The following is a 25,012-nucleotide window of genomic DNA, read 5'->3' on the forward strand; positions in this document are numbered from 1 at the left end:
CCGTGGCCTTCTCCCACCTGCTAAGAAGCCCGCGTTTCATAGGCCGAGGCCGTAGAAGCTCGCCGTTGATTGGTCAGCGGCGGGGGAGGGGGGGGTCCGCCGCTGTCTGCCGCCTGGGCTCGCCCTGAGGAGGAGCGGACGGGGCCATGTCGGCGGCGGAGGGTGCCCGGGAGGGCGTCAGGGAGGGTTCGGGCGGTGCGGCGGGTGGCGGCGGCCTCCTCAACCGCTTCGTGCAGCTGCCGAGCAGGCCGCGCTCGGCGGGTGAGTGCGGGCCGGTTCCCGGGGGCGGCGGCGGCGGCTGGGGGGGGGGCGGCATCGCCGTTCGTGCGGCCCTGAGGGGACGGATACCCCGCAGCTGGGGGGGTTTGCCCCCGTCCCCGAGGCTCTGGGGTATTTTGGGAGGGAGCTGAGGTACCCCATGGACTCGGGATGGAGGGGGGGGTCACCCCGTCCCCAAGGCCCGGGGGGGGGGGGGAGCGGGATATGGGGGCCCACAGTCGCGGGGGGGGGCGGTCACCCCTTTCCGAACGGTCTTAGGGTGTTGAAGGGGACCGCCGGTCTCGGGGGGTGGGGGATCACCCTCCTCCTACGACCCCCGGGGGATGGCGGATTCTTCCCGTCCCACCGGTTTCAGCACTTTGAGGGATGCTTGGATGCCCCGCACGGGGTGGTTCATCCCCATGGACACGGGGTGTGTGGGGGGGGGACAGGGTACTCTACGGTCCCTGGTGGAGGTCAGCCCCATTTCAGTCGCCCTGTGATTCTGGACCGGCCGGGGCTGACCCACGCACCCCCTCCCCAGTCCCAATGTATTGGGGTGGGGGGGCCCCACTGTCCTGGGAGGGGTGATCCTGGGATGGGGGGGTCCAGGCAACCAGAGGGCCCTTGGATAAGATATCAGCCCTGTCCTGTGTGCTGGGAATGGTGGTTCTTCCTCTTTTCCACCTTTCTGCTGGCAGTATTGGGATGTGGGGGGGTTACCCCATAGTCTCTGGATGTGTGGGTCCCGCCACCCCAACAGCCCCAGGATATTAGGGGGAGGAGGTGGGGGTTAATCCGCAATCGCAGGATTGGGGAGATCGTCCCCGTCCCAATGGTTCTGCGATACTGGGAGGGATGTAGAGCACCCCATGGTTCTGTGATGGGGTGTGGGGGGCGTTCCCAGCTGGTTTGGGGCATCTCTCTCTCTCCTTATCGTCATAGCAGTTCGTGCCCTCAAGGGCCACATGGTGCTGGGGTGCTGCCACCCAGGAGGTGGGTACCCCAAGCCCAGGGCATCTTTTTCTGCCCTGGCCATCCCGGCCTCGCCACTCAGATCCCTCGGTGGGGGATGTGAAGCCCCTCGCTGCCTCGGGGGTAGGAGCCTGCGTTCAGCGTGTCTGGAGCACCAGCGGCAGCTGGGAACGGACTTTCAGACTAGGGTCTGTGTTTCCATCCCTGTGAAACCTGTCATGATCTGGAGCTGCAGCAAGGACGCCTTCGAGCCTCATGCAAGACCGCTGTGAATTTGCTAAGTGGCTCCACACCTTCTATTTTTGGGCAAATTCTCAAACATGTTTCCTTCCTTCTGTGATAAGGGCCTTTTTTGGTAGCAGAAGAGCTGATTATCTTCACGTTCCTATATTTTAATCATTGGCTTGAATGAACAACTAGCACATCTTCCTGACACGGTTGTAATGATCCTGCTTTTGGCTATGGATTATGTCCCGACGTGGAATCCTGCCCTCCGCCACCTGCGATGGGGCAGACGCTGCAGCCTCGGGGACAAACCACCCCCGTTCATCTCAGTCTTAGCCCTCAAGTCAAGCCTTAACAAACCCGAAGCTGACTGTCAATCTTGCTAAAAAACTACCTGATGGAAAAATTTGACTCGATTGCTGGAGTTTTCTCCCCATTTGACACCTGTTAACGTCCTATTTATAGAGCTCCAGCAGCAGCCCTTACATAACCCTTGAGATAGAGAGAGGAATGTTTTTCCCCCCTCCTTCCATTTCCTCCAACCAAATTTGTTTTCTTACCTCCCAATTCTCTTTCAGAGTTTTCAGGAGGCGTTCCTTCGTTTCCCCCCCACCGTTCAATGCCCTAGACTCTTTCCATAAAGCATGCTATCTCCTTTTAATCCCGTTTTTATAAGTAATTACTGTCGTGAAAGCATGCGAAGAGCTCGTAGCACGCTTTGGCGTTGGATGTGTTCGATACATCCCTCCCTGCAGAGCTCTTTTGCTCCTGCTAAGCCGTGTGTCGTTTGAAGTAGATCTGGGCTATCTCTTGGTTAAACACGAGAGCAGACGCATTTATTTAGGTACTGCTTTTGTCACATTCTCCTTTTCCACCTACTTGTAGAAAAGATTTTTAACTTTTGTCACCTTTTTTCGCTCTGGAGAATTTCATTTGCAGGGGGAAATGATTACAAAAGGTAAGCAGGCAGCTAGCGGGAGCTGACGCCGGGTTGTGCTGCTCTGTTTGCTTTCTCGAGCTGAGTATTTCTATCGAGCGTTTCTCAATAGGGGCATTTCTTAAGCAGCGACTACAGAAGAGGCTCGTTGATGGCTTAACAGCTCAAAAAAAATAAGCAATTTGTTTGGTTTTTTTGCTGCCTCGTGATGGGTAAAGACTGTTTAAACATCTAAAATTGTATGTTGGATAAGGGAAAGGAAGGAGCTATTTTTAGGTGTTTGTAAGCTTTAGAAAGATCAGAAATTTCAAATATAGGTGGTGTGTGGTTTGTTCTTCTCCTCGTTGGAAGTCTTCCTGTCCACATTTAACTGTTTTCAGTGTTTTCATCAGACTCTCAGGGTTAAGCGGATAGAAACGATCTGGAAACCTAAATATATCGTTGCTTCTCGCATGCTCAGCATTTATGCTCTTGTCTTGAGCTATAATTTTCCCAGTGTACCAGTCACAGTAGCGTTTTTTTATGTGCGGAGAGGTTCAGAGTTTCTAATGTGTATTTAAAAAATACAACAGAAAACGTAAATATCCTGAACCCCTTTGTGTCACGTGGGAGAGCAAGCCTGAAGTCAAATTGGATCCTGGGCTGCATCTGCAGGGGCATTACTAGCAGAAAGAGAGAGAGATGGGATCATCCTGCTCTACTCGGTGCTTGTAAGGCCATGCCTGGGGTGCTGTGTCCAGTTCTGGTCCCCACAAGTCAAGAAAGTCGTGGACAAACTGGAGAGGGTCCAAAGGAGATGGTTGAAGGGCTGGAGAACCTGCCCTGTGTGGAAAGGCCGAAGGAGTCAGGTCTCATCACGATTTTCCGGCTACGAGGAGAACGGAGGGTTTCTTTTCACAAGGGGTTACATGGAGAAGACAAGGGGCAATGGGTACAAGTTGCATCGGGGTTACATGGAGAAGACAAGGGGCAATGGGTACAAGTTGCATCGGGAGAGGTTTCATCACGATGTAAGAAAGACATTTTTTTACAGTGAGAACAGTCACCGGAACAACGTCCCCAGGGACGTGGTAGCGTCCCCATCGATGGAAGGTTTCAAGATGCGGCTGGAGAGGGTGCTGGATAATCTCATCTCGGCTCCCTTTCCCGTGAGAGATTGGACCAGACGATCTTTCCAGATCCCTTCCAACCTGGGCTGTTCTATGGTTCTCATTTTCCAGAATTCCTTTCTGTATTTTCCTTTTACACTTTTTAAAAAAACAAACAACCCAGGGAACACTCAACTTTAGTGGTGTAAAATCTGTAATATATAAATTTCTGGGGCAAATGTTTGCTCTTTTGCTCTGGTTTATCAATAAATGAGTTCATTTATGAGTTCACTCATAAGGACTCCTTATTTCATTCTCCGCTCTGGGATGCTGTCTCGTGTATTACAATCCTGTTCCTGTTTTACTAATCACGGGAAAAACTGACAAGCAATTGCATGCTTGTAGAAATGTTTGAAATACGTGATTGCTACGAAGAGATTTGAAAACCAAAGCCTCCGAGAAGCAGTATGAAGAAGCAGACCTGTTCTGGACATCAAACCAAACCTGAAAGCTCTCACGGCCGGATGTGAGAATGATCGTTCTCTTAGAATTGCTGCTTTAGAGACTTCAAATATTTGAAAGGCTCTTGGCCAGCGGCCTGCGGGTTGTGTTTGGCATCCTTGGCCGGATCCTCTGGCCTCTCCCAGCTGCCCTTGGCCCCGGGCAGAGTCGTCGTTCAGGCGTCGGGGGTGCAGGCACAGCTGCTTTCTCCCTTGGGTATTTTTCAGGCACGGGCAGCCTGTCGCGGAAGGGAGCTGTGTGATCTGGAGAGGCTGAACGCCGCTGGATGAACAAACAGGTTTTAAACCGTGTTCTCGGCGACGCATTCACATCCTGCTTATCCAGACGTTTGTAAGGGACTCTAATTACATGAGTTACAAACTTATTTTGTCTGGCTGGTATGAAGAAGATGAAGCTTTGAAGACTGGAGTCAAAGTCAATATTGACTTGTCTTGTTCTCTCTCCCAAGAGCTAGCAGCGCTTTGGCTTCAGCCCTTGACCTAAATGTCCTTCGGAAATCTTGCAAAAATCATAAATGGAAAGGGAGATATTGAAACCTGCTATTCTGGATGTTGAAAAACTAGGTAGGAGGGAAAATAATACCAATACCATCTTTAGAAAGCCTTAAGAACCAGTAAAGAGGATGCACGCACGCACCTTAGCTATGCACCACTGGTATGTGACTTTGAAAAGATGGGAACCAAAAGCCCCGCTGTTTTTGTTAGCTTTGCATCCTGTAGTTCTTTAGTTTGTATTTCCAAAAATAATGCTTGAAATAGAAATTATATTGCTAGTAGTAACGCTAGTAGTGTTGCGGCATAATGCATGCCACGTGGTATGGCCTTGCGCTGGGATTAGTAGGACTGAAGATCACAGATTGATGGAAAGAGAGAGCGTGTTTGGGGCAAGCCTTGCGAGCGGAAGACCCTACACCCTGGTAACAGGACAAAGTAAATGTGGTTGCGGCTTGGCGCCTGTGCCGTTCCTTTTCCTGTTAGCCCGACAGGAAGAACTTTAAGAAACTCAAAATAAGGAAATGCAGACAATAGGCGGCAAGACCTGCCTAAACTTCATGGAAGCAGAAGGAAGCAAAACTCTTGAGGCCAAAGCATCTCGCCGTAGGAGCCAGAGGGTATGAAAGACCTGTCCGAAACTAGTCTGTCCTTCTAAACGAAGAACAACCCAGGAATCGTAGCGAGGACTTGGCAACTGTCGTCCTTTCATCCTCTGCTGTACCTAAGTGATCCTGGTTGGATCACTTGGATATACTTGGTTCTTGTGGGTATGAGCAGCCAGAACCGGCTTATTTTAATATTTTGTAAAATAAAATCACCCTCCCCTTCCTTAAGATCTCACACTGAGTTTTGTTGCACTAACTTCTTGCCCCCTTTACTTTGCAAATGACCCTCCGGTGGATATCGTGATTAAAATAGGTTGAGAAAAAAGGGCAGTGCTGGGGTTGCTGTTCTGGGAGGTGTTTGAGGCTACACCTGGATATCTGTTGGTTATGCCTCAAGAATAAATAAAACCATGCTTTGTTCCAGGTGATCTGGAGGAGAGGGAAAGGAGGACTTGATTTAAAATACTTTAGCACAACCTTCAAATCCTGATTTGAGCCGCACATAAAATTAGAGGATTTGTGGCTGTACCTGCAATTAGTTTTCATCAGTAAATATGAAAATAGCAAATAGTCCTGTAGTTCTAGGAGGAATGTCTCTCTAGATGCGAGTCTTTAACCAGAACGAAAATTCAGCATATTAAAACCACCAGTGCTTTGATTGCAGCCCAGGAATCTGGTTTTTCATTCTAGCAATCTATTTTGGCTGAGTTTTCCTATTGTAGCCTGGCAGAATGTGATCCTTGCTTTTATTTTGCTGCCAGCCCCAAATGTTTAAAATGGATGAGGTCCTCAACACTGATTGTTTCGGCTTACCTGGTGTGCTTGGCAACCTCTAATCCATCAAATTACAGAAGAAAAATGATACAGCTTCGTTCAAGGAATGAACTGGGAGCTTGCAGAGCGTTAGCTAGTGAGCGCTACAACGAGAGCTTGAGTCCGGATGCTTTCTCTCTGTGCCAGGGGATGGCTGCCTTCCCTTCCTCTGTCTCGTTGTACAATATTGCTCAAGGAACTACAGGTAGAGCAGCAGTTAATCTTTAATTTTGCAAAGCAGAATTACTTGGCGGAAATGTGCGATCGCCTCGGTAGGTCTGCTCTTCATCCCGCCTGCTGGGTTGAGCACGCGTTGGAGACGAAAGCGCGGCTGCCACGCTGTGTGTTGTGAACACCGATGGCTGTTGCTCGGATAAGTTTTGGTAAATTTGTGCGTTATTGGTGACCTGGCATTGCGTTGTGCAGTGTGGTTGAGGTGATGCTCTAAACAGCTAGCTTAAAAAAGGGTGTATACTGTTGGTCGTAAACATTTGGGTGGCCATCATGAACTTATGGTTGAACTGCCATCACCTTAATAAATGTTTTGTGTTTCTGAAGCAAACTTCATTTAGCAATAGAATCTGTACGCTTTTATGTGCCATTATTTCCTAATTTTCAAATATTTAAAGAACTTTGAGGCTTGATGTGTTGATAAAAAAATATGTTGCACATGTAAAGTGTTTTTTTCCAAATGCCTCTTGGTTGGGAAAAAAACAAAACGGTTGCTTGTCCTTGAGATTTAGAGACATTGGCAACTTTTATTAGATAAACTTCTTTTCTGAAGGTTAGAAGCCAAGTGTTTCTTCTGACCTTGAATCCCAGCTGCATGTGGAAACCCTGAACTTGAGACCAGTCGTCCTTTTTAACTCCCTGCGTCAGATGATGTCGAGCGTGTGCATCTTCTGGGAGGCTGATACCGCATGAATACATTTCACCGATTCCCCGGGGTGCCCAGGAAGGTTTGTTTCACAGGCGAAAAAAACTGCATTGAGCAGCTGCGTCCCTGCAGCACCGAACTCTGAGCTTCCAGAGGCCAGAGCATCCCCTGGCTGCCTCCGCTGCTTTTCCTTTGCTTTTTGGATGCTTTAACATGAGCTAGGCAAAAGGGAAAGGAAAAAACCAGGGATTTGCTGCTTCTATGGAGAAAGCCACGTGCTATGAGGAAAATACAGATTCTTGGGGTCATATGCGACCCCAGGATTTGAGTGAAACATTTCCCATTCTCCTTTAATTACTGTTTTGCCTTTGAGGGTCGTTCCCTGTGTATTCTGAACGGAATAGACAGTTCTCCCTAAATTCTGTTGCCTTTATCTTATGTGCTTACCTTTTTTGTGAACAGCAATGTCTTTAAACGGCCAAATGAGCAAGCAATAAAACGGTTGCATGAAACAAGCAAGTAGTACATGGAAAAACAAATCATAAATGCTTTGACTGCTGCGTTGTTAGGATCTTTGTGTAATTCAGTGACTTGGGATGGGGCAAGCAGCGTGTCGAAACATTATAATCGTGCTCCAATTTCAGACAGGTCGTTAGTGATCCTTTAAGGCTGAAAGAATAAAGAGGCAAAACTTTAAAATCGACACCTGCGGCTTGGAGTCTGCTGACCTGACTGTGCAAAAGGATATTTTTTAGCAAGCAATAGCGTGTGGCAGAGTTTAGAAATGAGGCATCCCGAAGCTGGAAAGTCATCGCAGTTGCCGCTCCAAGGCGGTAATCCATGGGGAAGGGGTATGTGTTTGCAAGAGGCGTATGTTTAGTCCTGCTCCTGCTGTTTCTGCTAGCTACAGCCAAATCTCTTTCCAGTATCTGTGGTGGCAAAAGAACTTGACCTCTTTCCATTTCCAGAGTTGTCTTTTAAGCGTGAGGTTAGCAGTTTCACTTCCCTCATCTTCTTTGCTCCCAAAAGATCTGGGAATCATTTTTTTTGTGCTGCAGGTTGCTTTGGCTAGTGCTCAGCCTCCTACCTGGCCCTGGTGAGGGATGATACAGGGGGTCATTCTTTTTTTTTCTTTCTGCTTACAGGTTTCTGAGCAGACGGTGGGACAGCCCAGACCCTTGGCCTCTTCCTTCGGAGGCTGGTTGGGAAAGGGAGGCAACGGTTGTGGATTTGCCACCTTGGGAGAACAGCACTGCGTTGGTTTGCTGGGAACTGATAATGAGGCATGGTAGTGATGCGGGAAAATTCCCTTAACAAGAAAAATTAAATTCTGCAGAACCTGATGGCATAGGCAGACCTCGCTCTCTGCCAAGAGCTTCTCATTGATTAATAGATTTATTTGTTTTTTTTTCTGGCAGCATGGCCATGATAAGAAAAAGCACAGTTCCAGGCAGGTTCTCCAAACAACTTCATATTCAGCTCTTTCATTGTTTATTTTTATTTTTAAGAAATGAATTCAGCTAATTAGACCTTTTTTCCCCTCTTGTTTAAAAAAAAAAAAAAAAAAAAGGCCAGCTGGCTAGCTTACTAACTCGAATAGCAGGTACTCCCCTCTTGTTTAACCTAGCCAGCGAGATGATGCCAGTGGTTTTTTTCCCCCTCGAAGTCGTGAAAGGCAGGATAATCAAATAGAAAGAAAACGCCTTTGTTCTTCGAAACTTGTCTTTGTGCTGCTCTGTTTGAAGCGCCTCTCGCCTTACGTTTGTGCTCTGTGTGATTCAGTGCAACCACTTGGTTCTTCGCAGTTTAATTTTCTTCTTCTATAACTTTATTATAGAGATATTGAAAAGCGGTAGAGAAATCCGGTAGATTTGAGCGTCGCTGTTGCCACATGCTGTGGTGCTGGGCATGCTGGTAGCATTTCATCTGCTCTGTAACTTCAAGTAATCTGCTGATGCCACAGGATTTTTGTGTTGTTTTTTTTTATTCTCTAGGCCTTCCATAGATTTCTGTAGCTGTCAAGGCCCCGGAGTTGGAATTTAATAAACTTTGATGCTTGTGCTAGTCAGAATAGGAACAACATTTATGGCCTAGCAGGAGCAATTCAGCTTTGTCCTCTCTGTAAGAGGGACATTTCGAGTCTTGTTGGATGTCATTCAGGACCATTATGCTTTCCTCCTCTAAAATGAAAGGTTTCTTTAAATTTTCTTAATGAACATCTCTGCCCTTTCCTCCTTCTCGCCCCAGATCTATTCTGTATTCAAAGTTTTGGAGAGGTAGGAAACAAACGTCTCGTGCATCAGTTGCTGTGCTGCGTCACGTCGGGAAACTGAGGAATAGATATTCATGTCGCCTTTTTGCTTACTCTCCTTCTGTTCTAATAATACCTCTTGCAGGAGAGGCATTCAATTAGGAATCCACGCCAATAAAGTCAATCTGGGCCATCCCAGCAGCTCCCTCTGAATCACTTGAAAAGGGTGAAGTTAACAGGGTGTTAACAGGTCAGTGCGTGACGATAGCCAGCAAGCAATTTTCTATCAGATAGCTTAGTCCTAAATTAGGACTTTCCTTAATTAAGTCCCGGTCGCAATGTTTCAATTTAATTCTGTTTGTGGAGCTTCTTATTCTCTGAGAGTTTTGTTGTTCCCATTTCTGCCCTCAGGACCCAGGAAAAGGAGTCTCCTTGTGAATGCACCTCCCCATCCTTCCTTCCTGCTTCGCTTTGAAATCTTAAACTGGGAACGCAAGAGCTTTCCAAATTATATCTGTCCACTTTAAAGCCATTTTCTATAACCAGCTTTATGACCTCTTTCCCACAGATCTGTCTCAACTCGCTACATCGTGCTGCTACTTTCCACGTCCGGCATCAAAGAATTCACGGCGGGGCCCGGTGACGTGCAGCTTTTCGCGGTGATGGTGCCTTGCTGTGCTTCGTTTAGCGTTGGGCGCTTCTTTAAGCTGTGGCAGGTTCAGTTCTCGGGGAGATGGGCTTTGCTAACTAGAGGAGGAAGTTAGCAAACGCTTTGGGGTTTCCATCTCCGCACCGTCTAAAGTTTGCACTTGTGTAATAGGCTCGTTGCGCACCACTGACGCTGGAGCAAAAACAGATCTGAAACTTGCATGAAGAATTTCAGTAGGAAACGTAAATCATCTGATAAAACACAATTAAATGGAAATGCAGTTCTTTATGGAGGTGCAAGTCGTAGAGCTTGTGTGCTAAAGAAACTAATCTGAATTAACTCTTCAATAGATTCGGCTTTTACGGCTCCCTTCTTTAAAAAGACAGAACTAGAGGAATCTTTTTCTAAGACTTTCTTCTGAAGTGAATTAAGGTCACTTCAATTCTGAGTAGAAGAGTTTGGTGACAATTTAACTTAGTTTAACACTGTACCATTCGGTTCATTGATACATTTGTGTGTGTGCTTGTATAGGTGACTCAGAAGATGTGTTGGATAATTTTTTTTTCCTGTTTTATGGGTAGATATGGCATCTTCCCTGGGCCTCTGCGAGCGGGAGGATCTAGTCCCTTGAGACGAAGGGGTTAGTGAAGAGCGAAGCTTAAAAACAGCAGGCTGGAAATGTGAAGCCTTTGGAGAGAAGTCAGTTCTTACATGTGGAGCACGGTGTTGAGCAAATGCAGCTGGGGTCTGCTTGAATAGAGCAGAAAATCTGTTGTTCTCAAGCAGAGCGAAATGAAATTGCTTGTGTTTGTAGCTACAGGGGTTGGCCTTGGGCTTTTGGAAACCTTGCTCTGGTTGGCATTTCCAGCCCTCCTTTCCCTGGGAGTCACCGCCGCGTAGCAGGCGCAGCGGGAGGAAGCATTTTGCCCGCTCTCATCCGCGGTTTGGTGTTCAACTTAACGCTGAGGACAGTGGATTTCCCCTGAGCAGCTGAGTTGTGAATGCATGACCAGGGACAGGCATCGTTTCTCCTGCTAGCTCTGCCGTGAGGATCCCTAGCTTCTGACAAAGAACAGTTACTGAGTGAGTGTTTAACGGAAAAATTTGTTGCTGTAGTGCGCAGAGCCCTTTGGGTTGTTGGCGAGAGCAGTGGGAACGGGCAGGGAAGTAGCAGCAGATGCGGTTTGCAGCAGGAACGGCTGCGTGGGAAGGGTGATCCTTTCAGGCCGTCTTGGCTGGGTACTTGCAAGTATCTGTTTGAAATCAGCTCCAGCTTCTGATGTCCTTTCCATGTCTTGAAAATATCTTGAAAAAATTCATCTTGTAAAGACAGGAGATGGCTTTCTAGGTAAATGGGAAGAGATGAGACCAGCTGGGCTGTGTACAGGCTTAATGTACCCATCTTGCTGTCTCAAGGACACGCATGCATCAAACATTGACCCCTTTCTGTTGAAACTTAACTGTTCTGGGCCTTTATAGCAAAGTCAGACGTCTTCTCTTTTTAATTTTGAGAGGTGAATGACAGAGAAGGCCTCCTTGTTTGTTTTTTTTTAGTTTATTTTCTTTGAATTACGCCTCTTACTCTTTAGTCTGTTTGCTTTATATAAAACTCAGCCTTCTACTCCCCTCTTCCCTCTGGAAAATTCTCACAGCGAGTGTTATAACTAGAGGGAAATAGGGTCTATAGTTAATCTAATATTTGAACTCCTAATTCCCTAACACCTTTTAAATTCAATGGGTGATTGAAATAAATCCTCACTCCCCTGCAAAGCGTGTGCATCAGTGCTCCCGGTCATGCCTGGAATTAAGCTCCCACTTCAGTTCTTTCAGGTCTTCTTTTTGGAGACCTCCAGGGGAAACACAGAAGAAGGAACAAGCAGGATGAGCTCCCTTCGGCTGAGCCCAGACGCCTGAGCCCGTCGCCAGAATTCCCTCTATAGGCTGCAGAGAGGCAGGGGCGCTTCTCAAGCACGGTTTTATTTGCAGATACCCGAGATCAGATGAATTGCCCGCTCGAAGTGTCTCCGATTGTAAGAGTCTGAAAAATTACCTTGCTTGTAAATACCTTTATTGTCAATGTGTTCACTTTAGAAAAACGAATCCATCTCTTTGCATAGTTTCAGAGTTTAAAATAAAAAGCCAAAAGGGACGGACGTCTCTCCTTCCCTTTGTGAATCACCTCTAAAGCACGTCATATTTATTTAACAGTTTGATCCAGCACTGGGACCAGTAACTTCCTGGCTGCCGCTATTAGTACATGTAATATCCACCCCTCCGGCGTGCCAATGTCCACGACACGCCGGGTGCCCCATGGCACCGCGCTGTCTCGGTAGCCAGGCCAAAGACTACAGATTTTTCCATTAATTCCTTAACTTCCTTCTCCTCAGCCAGTGCTTATTAGTTTTCTACGTGAGTATTGCTGCGAGACACAATTACTACTGGAAACAACCCAAATCTGTCAAAACTTAGCCACAAGGAGTTTGTCTGAACCCTGTAGAGCAGCTTAATTTTGGACAAGAGTTGGAGCTTAAAGCAGCAGCAACCAGGGAACATGATTAAGCACAGCTGCTTGTGCTGAGTTAAAATTCATTATTCAGTCCGGACAAATCATTTATTTCACCTTTCCTGTAGGAAAGATGCTTAATGCCTCATTTGTTATTGCTCCGTGTGTCCGATTCACTGCTGATAATTGTAACAGGCTCTACGAAGAAAACACGGTGGGTCCTAATTAGATGCTTCACTGGGTCCTGTTCCATCCTAAAAGCCTGTAAGAGAGCTGTGAGAGCAGGTGGGTGGTGAAGATCGCTGGTTTGTTTGGGCGAGGGGTCTTCAGGGATCTTCTCTGGATGTTTATTTTTTGGTTTGCTCTTTATTGTCAGCTGAACCAAAGCGGGTCTGTGTTGAGGTGCAACAAGCAGAGGGTGTGCTTAAGGGACTGATGGTTATCCATTTAAATTGTACATTTTAGGGAACTATTATGTATCCTCCTTCTCAAGATGAAGCTTAGAGTTACTCTCGCCAAAACACTGTTGTATTGCGTAGAAAAAATGATTTTTGACACCTTCCTGGTTTAGTCAGCTTGTGATGTTCTACACGTGTCTCACAACCAGCTCCTTTGTTCAGGGACCTGATCGTTTTCTATTCCTTTCATCTTTCTCATCCGTTATGTGGTCCTGCGTCTCGTTGAAGAAAAACATCCACCTCTGGCACTGTGCTTGGCTCTTGCTGTGCATCGAATTCAAGCAAGCTCGGAATTACTTTTTGATCATTTGTCAGCTGAGACTTCAATTGCTGTTGTCCCACAAGAATATTGCTGGTTAGATTTTCCTGGACTGAATCGGTCTTTTTGTCTATTCCAGTTGAGGTTGGAGCTTGAATTGTCCTTCCCACTTTTATTTCCATTGGCTTTTAGGGAAGAGGGTGAGTAGGAAGAGGGCTTCCTTTTGGGAAGGGTTGCGTCTGCCAGTTGTCAAGCTCAGCCTGTAGGATCTCAGATGGGTTCCTGCTGCTCTCCCTCCCAGTGCAAATGCCTTGATCCGCGAGCAGATTTGACTTGCTGTATCAGACCGGCGTTGCTTAATGTTTAGGAAGCCCAGGGGTGTCCAAGGTGAAAGAGTCTTCTTGAGATACAAGGTGCCAGGAGCAAAAGAGAAGAAACGGAGAGAAGGTTTGTGTAGGAGGGAGAGCAAGTCATTACTTTTCTTCTTTGTGCCCATCGGGCAGCTTTCAATATAAACATTTTGGAACCGTTTCCTAGGTGAAATCTGCCATACAGAACGACAGAAGGGGGAATTTGTAAGATATCTCAGCAATAGCTTTTATGGCAGGATTGCCACGTGGAAGGGTCGTCGTCCGTCAACCCGCAGGCAGGTCTCCTTAGGCAGGTGTGGTCCAGGGGCTAGAGCGGACATGAATGAGATGGTGATGTGCGGAGGCTCTCCCCATTCCTGCTCGGAGAAGTGGATCTGTTATTACAGAACTGTTTCCTCCTGGCTGCAGACACGCTTCCCCGTGGCTAAACACCAGCCGCTCTTGTTGGAGGACCACCACAGCAGTGTAGTCCTGACCCTGGGACACAAGCTCAGCTCCTCTGCTGACATGGTTTACTTTCTCATTTTGCTATAGGCCATAGATCTCCGCCAGCAAGAAGTGGCCATCGTTGCGTGGCAGATAATGCCAACTTGTATGTGTTTGGAGGCTACAATCCTGACTATGATGAGTCCGGTGGGCCAGAGAACGAAGACTACCCACTCTTCAGAGAACTCTGGCGGTACAACTTTGCTACAGACACCTGGCATCAGATGGGCACTGAAGGCTACATGCCCAGGGAGCTAGCCTCTATGTCACGTACGTATGGAAATTCAATTCCAACGTGCCTACTCCTGATGCTATTTTAAGCGGTGTCCCTGGTGGAATGCAAAACCGGGCAAGAATTGGGAAATCTGGATCCTGTTTCCAGCTCTTCTGCAAGTAGGCCTTGAGTTTGGGTTGGTTTTGTGATTTTTCTTTCCCCTTTCACTCAGTTTGAGGCAGAGGGAAAGAAAACATTTCAAATGCAAGAGGTGGGCTTCAGGTATTTAGCTTGATAGTTGCAAGGCACCTGCACTTTCAGCAGCTCGGTGCTCAGTGCAATCAGACATCTCAAAGCATCCAAAAATAGATCTCTTTGTTCACTAGCCATTTTTAAAAGTAGGCCTTTGGTTACCATGGTTTTAGCTTGCATTCTTTCTCTTTTAGAGCATTTCAAAGCCATAAATGCGTAGTGTGAATTGTAGAGTATTTGAACAATGTTGAATACTTGCTGCCTACTGTCTCCAGAGCAGAGTCGTTCTGTTTTACTGCGTCTCACAGCAACAAGTATCTCTGCTCTGTCTCTCTCTCCTAGTTGTATTGCATGGCAACAACCTGCTTGTGTTTGGGGGCACCGGGATCCCCTTTGGAGAGAGCAATGGCAACGACGTCCACGTCTGCAACGTCAAGTACAAAAGATGGGCTCTGCTCAGCTGCCGAGGAAAGAAACCCAATCGAATCTATGGCCAGGTACGAAGGACAGCCCACGTTGAGTGTGCCTGCGTACGCTGCGCTGTGTGGCACAGACAAGGGGCGAGAGCACAGAGATCTCTTCTCTGCTAGTAACCAGAGTTGTTCTCTGTGTACGTAAGTGTAAGGAAAGGCAGGTATCATTCATAAAGAAATAGAGCGGTCTCCGTTCTTCGAGATTTCAAAGGAAAGGAATAGCAGAAATTGTAGTAGAAATAGTAGAAATTGTAATTAGAAAAGCCAAAATTTGTTAACTAAATGCCAGATGCTGTTGAATGAAAAAGTATGTCTGATTTAAGGGGTGGTTGGTAGTTTCTGGAGTTGCTCTGTAGCCTCCTCAAAGCCTTTAAAACCCCAAACTATAAATGAAAACAGTGACTAGTGGGTCTTATTCGTATTAGAATAACAACTTTTAAGACTTTCCATAATGTTGTGGATGAACATGGTGTACAAAAAAATAGATTCACTTTCACAGGAGGCCTGCCACCTTTTGCTGTGCTTTCCAGTAACACTGCCAACGTACTTGGGGTGCAGGCATTGATAACCCAACTAATTTCTCATTTAGATGTGCACCAGACACTTGGGGGAAGGAAAGTAGTCTTCCCCTTGCCCAGTTCAGCTCGAGCTGGCCTTTGGCAAATGGGCAGTTGGGAGCAGAAGGAGCTTACGTCTCTGCTTCCACCTTGGACTGCATCAGGGAACGGTGCCTGCCCCACCTTCGCAGTTTCAGTAGGCTGATAGTCCATGTGCTTTTGAATTGTACAGGCTGTCTGCGTTGCTTAGTCTGACTTACCCACTGCGTTTGGGGCTATCTGATAGCTGGTTTATAAGAATCTCTGTAACAGTATCTGTATAAGGTCAGCATGGAAGAGATTCAGGGTTAACTGTGCTTTGCTTTTAGCTCCAGGGAGCCCCTGCTGCACAGATTTGTCTTGTCTGATGCCTGAAACTCAGCAGCTCCACTTCTAGGTCCTCGTCTTGTGACCCTGGAGTTACTCTCCATTCGTACAGACACCGCCGCCCCCCCCCCCATCTTTTGTGTATCATCCTTTTTTGCCCTTCATATTCCTCCTGAACACATCATTTTTTAAGTTGTAGGTAGAGCTTTGCAAGAGGTGTCTTGCTTTGGGAAGGCAGGAATTCTCTCTTTTTCAGATGCTGATGTCACGTGTCCTTTCTAACTGGTTTCTCTCTGTTACCTTCCAGGCCATGGCCATCATCAATGGTTGTCTCTATGTGTTTGGAGGAACAACTGGTTACATTTACAGTACCGACCTACATAAGCTAGACCTCAACACTAGAGAGTGGATCCAGCTGAAACCAAACAATATGTCCTGTGACATGCCAGAGGAGAGGTGAGAAGCCGCACAGTCTCGGAGAGCTTTTACACAGGGGAATCACCACCTTTTCGGACAGGCTTCTGGGCACTCTTAGAGCAGTGGTTTTGGTTATGCAAGGTTCACAGCATTTATGGTGCTCCATAAATCATTGTACTTAAGTTCCGTGGTGCTCTGCTCTCAGAAAATGCCTTTCAAGCTTCTGGGGTGCTGCTTAGATTGCTCATGAAACCTTTTACATCTTCCGAATGCTCCCAACCTGAGGGACTGATAGAGCATAGCCAGGCTTGGGGGCTCTGCTTAAATCACTCAATTTTGATAGTGTTTTCCAGAAGGCTTTTGTTGTTGCTGACTTGCACTAATTGCTTGTGCTGCTAAATGTCCTTCTTTGCACCTTCAGGTACAGACATGAAATCGCACATGACGGTCAACGGATTTATATTTTGGGAGGTGGAACTTCCTGGACAGCTTATTCCTTAGATAAGGTAAGGTGGTCAGAAACCTTGAGTGCTTGCCTGGATAGGAGATTTTCTATGGTGAAGTATAACCAGCACGGTCTCTTCATCTGGCTTTGCCTGGAGGGCTTGGTAAAAAAATAGATAACTAGGAGCGGATTGTCCTCCTATTTCTGTAAAACCTGGTGTTGCCACAAACATATCCTGTTGACTTAGAGATGATGAATCTGTGGTACCCAGTGACCATACCAATCTGCAAACCAGCTTCATTTCTGTAGACCTGTTATCAAAGATTCTCATTTAAAAACACTTAGGACATCTTTCTAAATGTTGTATTTGTGCCAAAACAGGAAAGTGCCAAAGGAAGGACTTCCTTGATGTTAAATTCAGATATTGATATGGTGACTCTTTTCTTGTCTTCTCCCTTAATTGTATGCTTTAATTTCCTTTCTTGTGGTAAACGTTTTTCTCCAATACAATTTGGGGAGGAAAGAGGGAATTCATCTTGAACGCCAAAATGATAAGTGAGGAGACTTTAAACAGTGCTCCGCTTCCAAAAAAGTTGAAACAGGAGCAGTTAACGTGACTTTTTATCTCTCCATTCTCTGCATTTCTTTTCTCCTTACGTGCAGTATGAGATAGGTATTTCTAAATAGTTTTGAGAACCGGAGGGTGTGCGTTTTAATTGGTCCAGTTTTTTTTAAAAGCAATATTCTTTTTTTTTTCGGCTGTGGGGCTTAAATAGCAAAGCCTGAAATGAAAGCTTTAGTAAGCTGGTACGCTTTGAAGGTGATTTTATACCTGCTTAGTCACTGGCTGCGATGAGCTATTTTTGTTTTTACACTTAATGAAAAAGAGGTGTTATTTATAGTGGCTTCCTGGGTCAGAACCTGTAACTGCATCATTGTAGTGCTGGGAGAGCCAGGAGGAACTAATGGCTCCTCTTTGTCCCTTCAGATCCACGCGTACAACCTTGAAACCAACACCTGGGAGGAAATTGCCACAAAACCTCATGAAAAAGTTGGTGAGTCTGGAATTTCATGTGTCTTCCCCTGTAAATCAGAGAGTGGCCAAGATGCTCGAAGGTGCTGTTTGCTGGCAGGCTGGAAGCCTTTTTCATAACCTTGTACGTGACTTAACGCCGGCTGCAGGACCCTGCTTGTTCAGAGCTTTAGCAGTGAGGACTAACCCATCTGAAGCATATTTAGCAGTCTGGCTCCTCTCCCTCCCTGAGTGGGAAAGATGAGAGTGGCTGGCTCTCCTCCCAGAAGAAGATACACATCATCTCTGCTCCCTCTGAGGGACCACGTGCTGGCCTGGTTAGCAGCGGGGGTTTCCCTGAAACCTTGTAGGCCCTTGGCTGCTGCTTTTCACCAAGCCAGAGGTGAGAGCTGGAGTCTGTGGGGAAGGAGATTCTGGCACATTTCGTCCTTCCCTGGAGAGCAAGTAGGAGTCAAACCTGAAACAGCCGGTTGCTAAATTAGAGATGTTACACCTATGATTGTAGGAAAGCAGAAACCCCTTATAAATGAAACAGGTGACTCCTATCCATGATTACATGTTGAGATATAATCACCACTTGCCCAAGCATTTTAAAGCAGCTATAGTTGATTTTTTTTTTTATTCTCCTCAGGCTTCCCAGCAGCCAGAAGATGCCATAGCTGCGTTCAGATAAAAAATGGTAAGATCTACCTCTTGAAAACTGGTGCATCTTATACAACCTAGCAGTGACAAGCCCGTCTTTCTAGCCTGAGAGGTGCTGGCCTCCGACACGTGTTAGAGAGAACTGCAGGGCACACATTGTCTGTTCTGGAAGAGGATTTCTTTCTTGTGAACAGGCCATAAGCTGCCCAGTTGGCACCACTTCATATGAGGGATCTTGCTGCTATAGGCAAATTTACTTCTGCACTGCACAGTACTGTCGCTCTCTGGAATTCTGCGGTATTTTAGGCAACACTTAAATCTCGTTGGGATGTGTGGCCACTTCAGTGTAAGATATCACGTATTTTGGCCACGAGTGTCCATGATACTTTGCAACTTCTTGGTTGCAAGCTCACAAACAGGTATAAATGATGCTCCTGCTACAGCTCAGTGACTAACCTGTTAGCTTTACAGTCCGCTGTGAAAAGCAAAGCGGGGCCAAGTGCTGGCAGCCGCATTCTTTAGAAACAAGATTGTTCAGGGATTTCTTTGATAGTGGGTCCTTTTCGTGGTGGTGTAAATCCAAGATGCTGATATGGAGTGGATTACGAGGCAGTAGCAGAGTTAGCACCTGAGTCTTTCCATTCTCTAGTAAAGTGAGGGCCATTTTCATAGAATCCTAGTACTGCTTCCAGCTCTGGGGTCCTCAGCACAGGAAAGATGTGGACCTGTTGGAGTGGGGCCAGAGGAGGCCACAAAAATGATCCGAGGGCTGGAACAGCTCTGCTGTTGAGGAAAGGCTGAGAGAGCTGGGGGTGTTCAGCCTGGAGAAGAGAAGGCTGCGGGGAGACCTTGTTGTGGCCTTTCAATATATAAAGGGGGCTAATAAGAAAGATGGAGACAGACTTTTTACTGGGCCTATAGTGGGCAACAGTTTTAAACTGAAAGAAGGTAGATTTAGACTAGATATAACAAAGAAATTCTTCACCATGAGGGTGGTGAGGCACTGGCACGGGTTGCCCAGAGAAGCTGTGGATGCCCCATCCCTGGAAACATTCAAGGCCAGGTTGGACGGGGCTTTGAGCAACCTGGTCGAGTTGAAGATGTCCCTGCCCATGGCAGAGGGGTTGGAACCAGATGATCTTTAAGGTCCCTTCCAACCCAAACCATTCTGTGATTCTACAAGTGGCCTCCGTGGGTATGAACAGTGTGCTGGGATTGATTTGGGGAGGTGCTGAGAGCTTGTGTTGAGGTCAAATAATTGTTGATCCTAAAACTGTTTTGGAAAAGTGATGGCTGACTTCAGTCACCACGTGTTCTGTTTCCTCTCTTACAGATGTGTTCGTTTGTGGAGGCTATAACGGAGAAGTGATTCTGGGAGATGTTTGGAAGCTGAATCTGCAAACTTTCCAGTGGGTCAAGCTCCCAGCTGCCATGCCGGAACCAGTGTATTTTCACTGTGCTGCTGTCACACCAGTAAGTGACTCATTTCTGTCCTACGTAGTTCAAGTTCAAGCCGTTCGTCCAAGCACTCTGACGTTTGTGTGGGCTGCAAATAGAGCTGAACCGATGTTACCAAGGAGGTGATCTCCACTGGATGCAGCATCTTTCGGGAGGCTGAGGGCTGGTGTGAGGTCACTGCGTTAACTCCTTTTACTGCTGCTGCTGTTTAAAGAGCGAGAGCACGCAGTGTATTCAGCTTTGTAAAAGCAGCGATGCAGAATTTTAGCTTTTAAACTGTGTCAGCACCAAGGAGCAATGTGTGAACAGCAGTTCCTGTTTGCAAAAGCAAAAAAAGCACAAATACTCCCCCAAGGAAACTGGTTTTAGCCTACTGAGAACAGCCTGAGTTGAAAGATTAGCAGGTGAGCAGCCCTCTTTGGAAACCACTGCTAACGGGAAGGTTGGCATTGCTAGAGCTTTGTGCCGTAACTAGAAGCTGAGAGACCTGTGGTTGATAAGCAGCAGGCAGCAAGAAATGCATTTAGTTGTGGCTTCAGCCTCCTTCAGCTGCCTTAGGGCAGAGATCGGGTTCTTTGGTTATAAGAGCAGGTGTCACCTAGTTTGGAGATTGTTATAAATGCAACTCTTTTTGGGAAACTGTAGGCTTCATAACGGTGTTTCCCAGGCAGCTCGGTGACTGCAGGTGGGTGCCTGGACAGCAGGATGCCCTTTCCTTTCCTCTATATTGAAAAAATGCCACTCGCAAAATAGGTCAGCAGCTGAGCTTTTCCCATCTCTCTGTGTTCATGTCATTCCTGGAGCAGGGTTATGCTGAGCCAGCAGAGGGAACGCAGCACGTCTTTGTATGGTGTGGTTTTAGTTTAAAAAAAATACATTCTTTTTAGCTGAAACCTAAGTTTGGTTCTGTACTAATTTATTAACACTTTGCCCCACTCCTAAAATTGATTTCTTGGGGTAGAATTCACAGAGCAAAGCACTCTCAGGTAGCAGATACGTGCTTTAGGATGAGACATGTGTCCTTCAGCAGTGATTCCTCCCCTTGGCTACGAGAGGAGCCTGGGGTGACTGGCTCCAGCAGCGACGCTGCTGTTACCGGCACATAAAGGTGTGCGAAATGAAACTTGCTCTGTGATTCTGGATTCTGAAAGTTGGGAATCTGGAGAGTCAAATCCCAGTTTTCCTGGCTGTGTCGCTCCTCAGCACCTCCTGGTGTGCCAGTTTGGTCTGTGCCCCATGTAACTCCTCTCTCCCTCTTTTCCCATCTAGGCCGGCTGCATGTATGTTCACGGAGGGGTGGTCAACATCCATGAAAACAAACGGACTGGTTCTCTGTTTAAAATGTGGCTGGTGGTACCCAGCCTGCTGGAACTGTCGTGGGAGAAGCTCCTGGAATATTTCCCTCATCTAGCAACTCTTTCCAGATCTCAGCTTTTGCACCTTGGACTGACGCAGGGACTCGTTGAGCGGCTAAAATGAGAACATCTCATGCTTCTGTCCAAGACACACTACGTTCAAGAAGCCCCCTCCCGCCCCCTATTTATGGATACTGTGGATGGTCTTGCTAAGAACATGGAGGAACCTGCTCAACGCCTTACTCAGCAAATACATCGATGCCTTTCTAGAAATTTTTACTTTTAAGTTGTTGCAAATCCACTTTTAATTTATGGATCTCTAAATTACACCATTAATCAAAAATACTCTCTGGAACTAATCCATAACATCCAGCCATCAAACTGTCATCAGCACATGCTTGCAACTTAATTGGGGAGGGTGGGGAGCTTAGCGAATGTCTGAGCCCGTGCTTACACGTGGCGCATTCAACTTAGCATTTTCACAAGATGTATCTAACGGAGGACATTCAATGCAGAGCAACAGCCAACATTTTCTTTCGCTTTGGATGACACTCCTCCCCCCTAACGCCCAGCTGAGCTCTCCCTCTATAAAACCGAGAATTCCTGCCGCTTGGAGGCTTTGCATGTGTTTCACGGGCATGTTCCCATCTCTTTGAGCTTCAGAAGACGGCTGGAACGTCGCACGGGGCAGTGAGCGAAGCTTTGCCTGTGCAGCTTTTCTGGTGCAGTGTGCAGTGATTTGAAACACCCCGTGTCTGTGTTCCTCACCTTTTCATATTGAAAGGTTTGCTTGGAAGACTGGTTAAAAGTTGCCGCTTAATGGACTACTGTGTAGTTTACTCGGGGTGGTGCGGGGAGGGAAAAGGTTTTGCCGAATCTTTTTTTTTAACCCTTTCTGCTCACGTTGCACTCTGAACGAGCTAACAGCAAAAACTCGCCCCGTAGATTTCAGAGCTGTCTTTTAACCCGCAGCGTGTGGTAGCCAGTGCTTGGGGCGAGCCACCCGCGCCAACTCGGGCCTGGTTATCAGCGTCTGACTCTGATGTGTACCTGTAAGCTTTTTGTTTTCCTTCCTCCTACACATCACACGTTGGCCTTTTTCTAGTTAGCTTCGTGTTCCTCTGGGGGTGGGGGATGTTCCTGCCGCGTGTGGTTTTAATGTGGAAACTCATGGATCACTTATACCAGGAAACACAGCAGGAAAAAAAAAGGGGAGAGGGGGCATCTCTCCCTCTTGCTGTGAGCAGTGGTCATCTCTGCACAGGCAGGAAAGGAAGGGATGTCTGTCTGTCTCGTGTCTTACTGTGCTTCATATACTGTGAAATTTGCTCTAGAGACCAGGTGTAAGTGGCCATCGAACTCTGAGCAGCTCCACTTGGCTGGCATCAGGTTTGTGCAAAATCCTTTTCATTTGAAGACCATTTTTAAGTGCCTTTTTGTTTTTTTGATCAGCTTTTCTTAGTACCTTACCCTTCCATCATCAAAGGCAAGGGTTAGACTCTGGGGTTTCAGTTTCTTTTTAAGAGATTGCATTTATGTTTAAATAAACCATAGCGTTGTCTTCATGTTGTTAATCTGAACAGCAGTGGCTGATCCAGTCACCGCTGCCCCTTTTATGGAGCACCCACCCCTGGTGTTCAGTTGAAGCGTTACCACTTGCCCCAAGGTTAAGCTTCCCCTGTTCTTGGGGATATTTCCCCCTTCTGTAGCCTCAGTTGCTGCTTTTTTTTTTTCCCCTCAAGGCCCAGAAAAATAAAGGTTGGGCATCATAGCTGATGCATTCTCTGGTGCTTTGGACCACAGAAAGTGGTGGCAGCTGCGTGTAGCTCTGTTGCATCTGTCGCCTTCATTGCGCCTTTGCGGGACTTGCCCCCAGCTCTGTCTCCCCAACTTAGCTTCTAGCTAAGAGCCTGTGGGGTAGAAAGCCTTTGCTGCTGGAGATGATTATCATCCTATTTCAACCCCTTCCAAGCCCCCCTGGCTGCAGCATCCCACTGCTCCTGGCCCCTTGGTGGCAGCGTGGGCTGGGGAAGGGCGAGCTGTTCTCCTGCCCCAGGCTTGTGCTGTCCTCTTCTGTAGGACCGTGTTGGGCCCATGGGCCTTTTCTCCAGCTTCCTCTTCTGGCCTCAACTCAACGGCTCTCACCTCTTGCACTTAATCTTTGCCTTCTGGCCTCCAGTTCTGCTGGGACCCTTGTACTGGAACAGCCTGGTCACACACATACTGGTTCTTCCCTTACCTAATTAAAGAGCATCTCCCATCGTCACCAAGGCACTATTAAAACCATCCAAGCCTGGATCACTGATCAAGCAGATTCTTTAAGCTCTTACATCTTCCTTGCTCAGGCAGCCAGGAGCTCCCCCCCCCCCCCTTCAAATCATGACACGGAACACATTCAGCCACCCAGGCAGGACGATACAGTCCTTGACGTCCCCATGACACACCAGTGCACTACTGGGTCACCCAACACCAGTGCCCAAGCCTCTTCCACTGGGCTGGACCACTGAAGGAGCAAGCCCAGAGCCTGCCTCTGCCCTCCAGTATGCTCCAGCACAGCCACGCTGTGTCCCCAGCACACAGGATTTAGAGGAGCATGGCCAAGAACGCTAGAGAATAAAGAACCAGGGACTTGCTTTTGCCGATGAAAGCGGCTACAAGCATTGGCCACCGATGGGAGCCAGGGGCTTCTCCCCTCCCAGTGACCTGGGGTGGCTGCTGCATGATGGGCACAAGATCTTGGAGGCTGCTCTGCTGCTCTTCCTGAAAAATTACTGGTTTTAAGCGCTGCAAAGGTCACAGCTCCCTTTTGAGTTGCTGCTAGTCTACTGCACGTTGAGCTTTTGCATGCTGAAAGCTTCTCACTGGCTCACGGCGGCAGAGGCTTCGCTCTGGGGTGCGGCCTGAAGGATATATGGCTCCAGGCTTCTCTTGCTCCATCTCCTGCTTGTCTTCACCTCCAGCCCAGGTGATGCCCAAGTACTGGTTCCTCCCTTTTAAGGAAAAGTTAACTCCTGAGCAATTCCATATGTGAAAGCAAAAGAGCAGAGCATTACTGCCTCTGCCAGGGCAGGGCCATGATTTCCCTAAGGGAGAGGGAAAGGATTCAGCATCTGCAGCAGCTGATGGAGGGAAGAGGAGTTGAGAGCATCCACAGTGCTGCCCGGGATGGGGACAGGACACACCGAGACAGAGAAAGCCATCTCAGAACAGGGTTTTGTGGGCCAGCCCTGCTGCCTTCACCCAACGACTGACTTACCCCTGCTCCCAGCACCAAGCACAGCAGCTCGGGGTGATGCGGGACCTCTTCAGGGCATCCTTGCAACCACCAGCGGCTACTGCTGGGCTAGTCCTGCTGCAGAGCAGGGTGCTGGGGAAGGGACCTGCAGTGCTGGCTCCACCACGCTTTCCCAAACACGAAAGCTGGGTCTGGCTCCAGAAGTCCCACCATCCCTCACCCCGGGGTAGATGTTTTCTGTTTAGCCTCAGCTGAGGCGTAGGAGAACCTGCTCGGTGCCGTCATCTTCTGCCCTCCCATCCCAACATCTTTTCCATCTCTTACTGCCCCGTGCTGTTGAGCCCATCTGCTGCCATCACCCAGCTCGGGGTATCCCTGGCCCAGGAATCTTCCCCAAATGACAGCAGGATTGTCCATACTGATGCTATACTAGGTAAACAAACAAAAAAAAGCTTGATAAAGCAGCACCATTAATTGCTAATGAGCAGCTGCCCTCCTTTGGGAAGGAGGGGGATCCCAGGCTGCTGCCCACTGCCTGCCTCACTCTGGGCTGGTTGAAGCCTAGGCCTGTTTCTCCATCGACTGTGGGACCTTTCGGAGTCCAGCGTTCACGTTGCGGGCAGCAAGCAGCGCTCCCCTCCCCGGTTTTTATGCCGAAGTACGTCCCTGCGGGGCTGGGGAGGGAGAAGGGGCACAGGAGCTGCGTTACCTGCATTTACGTACCTGTCAGCGTTTTGCTTTGGGGTTGGTTGGGGGTTTTTTTGGTTTTGGTTTTTTAAAGCTCTCATAATAAA

General features: G+C 47.7%; 1 protein-coding gene across 3 annotated transcripts; it reads left to right on the plus strand.

The window, feature by feature from the left end:
* The first annotated feature begins 90 nt into the window (after positions 1-90).
* Positions 91-25,005, plus strand: KLHDC10 (kelch domain containing 10). 3 transcript variants are annotated; one of them, XM_087764645.1, is made up of 10 exons: positions 7,005-7,645; positions 7,940-8,082; positions 13,820-14,041; positions 14,580-14,734; positions 15,941-16,089; positions 16,472-16,556; positions 17,484-17,550; positions 18,160-18,207; positions 19,504-19,643; positions 20,898-25,005. In XM_087764645.1, the coding sequence occupies exons 1-10, from the start codon at positions 7,635-7,637 to the stop codon at positions 21,105-21,107; spliced, it is 1,230 nt and encodes a 409-aa protein (XP_087620771.1). In that variant the 5' UTR covers positions 7,005-7,634; the 3' UTR covers positions 21,108-25,005. The 3 variants fall into 3 exon arrangements, with proteins under 3 accessions (XP_087620773.1, XP_087620771.1, XP_087620772.1); XM_087764647.1 differs by lacking the exons at positions 7,005-7,645; positions 7,940-8,082 and adding an exon at positions 91-261 and having other exon boundaries at positions 20,898-25,003; XM_087764646.1 differs by lacking the exons at positions 7,005-7,645; positions 7,940-8,082 and adding an exon at positions 12,286-12,482.
* Positions 25,006-25,012: the final 7 nt, after the last annotated feature.

Source organism: Nipponia nippon, unplaced genomic scaffold (assembly GCF_047370975.1).
Source record: "Nipponia nippon isolate SJK-2023a ecotype South Korea unplaced genomic scaffold, ASM4737097v1 scaffold_3, whole genome shotgun sequence".
Classification (NCBI taxonomy): domain Eukaryota; kingdom Metazoa; phylum Chordata; class Aves; order Pelecaniformes; family Threskiornithidae; genus Nipponia; species Nipponia nippon.

Excerpts from the sequence above, each read along its gene's own strand:
- KLHDC10 (XM_087764645.1), top strand. Across the intron at positions 14,042-14,579 it reads GGAGCTAGCCTCTATGTCAC|TTGTATTGCATGGCAACAAC; the intron begins GTACGTATGGAA and ends TCTCTCTCCTAG. Across the intron at positions 18,208-19,503 it reads CTGCGTTCAGATAAAAAATG|ATGTGTTCGTTTGTGGAGGC; the intron begins GTAAGATCTACC and ends CCTCTCTTACAG.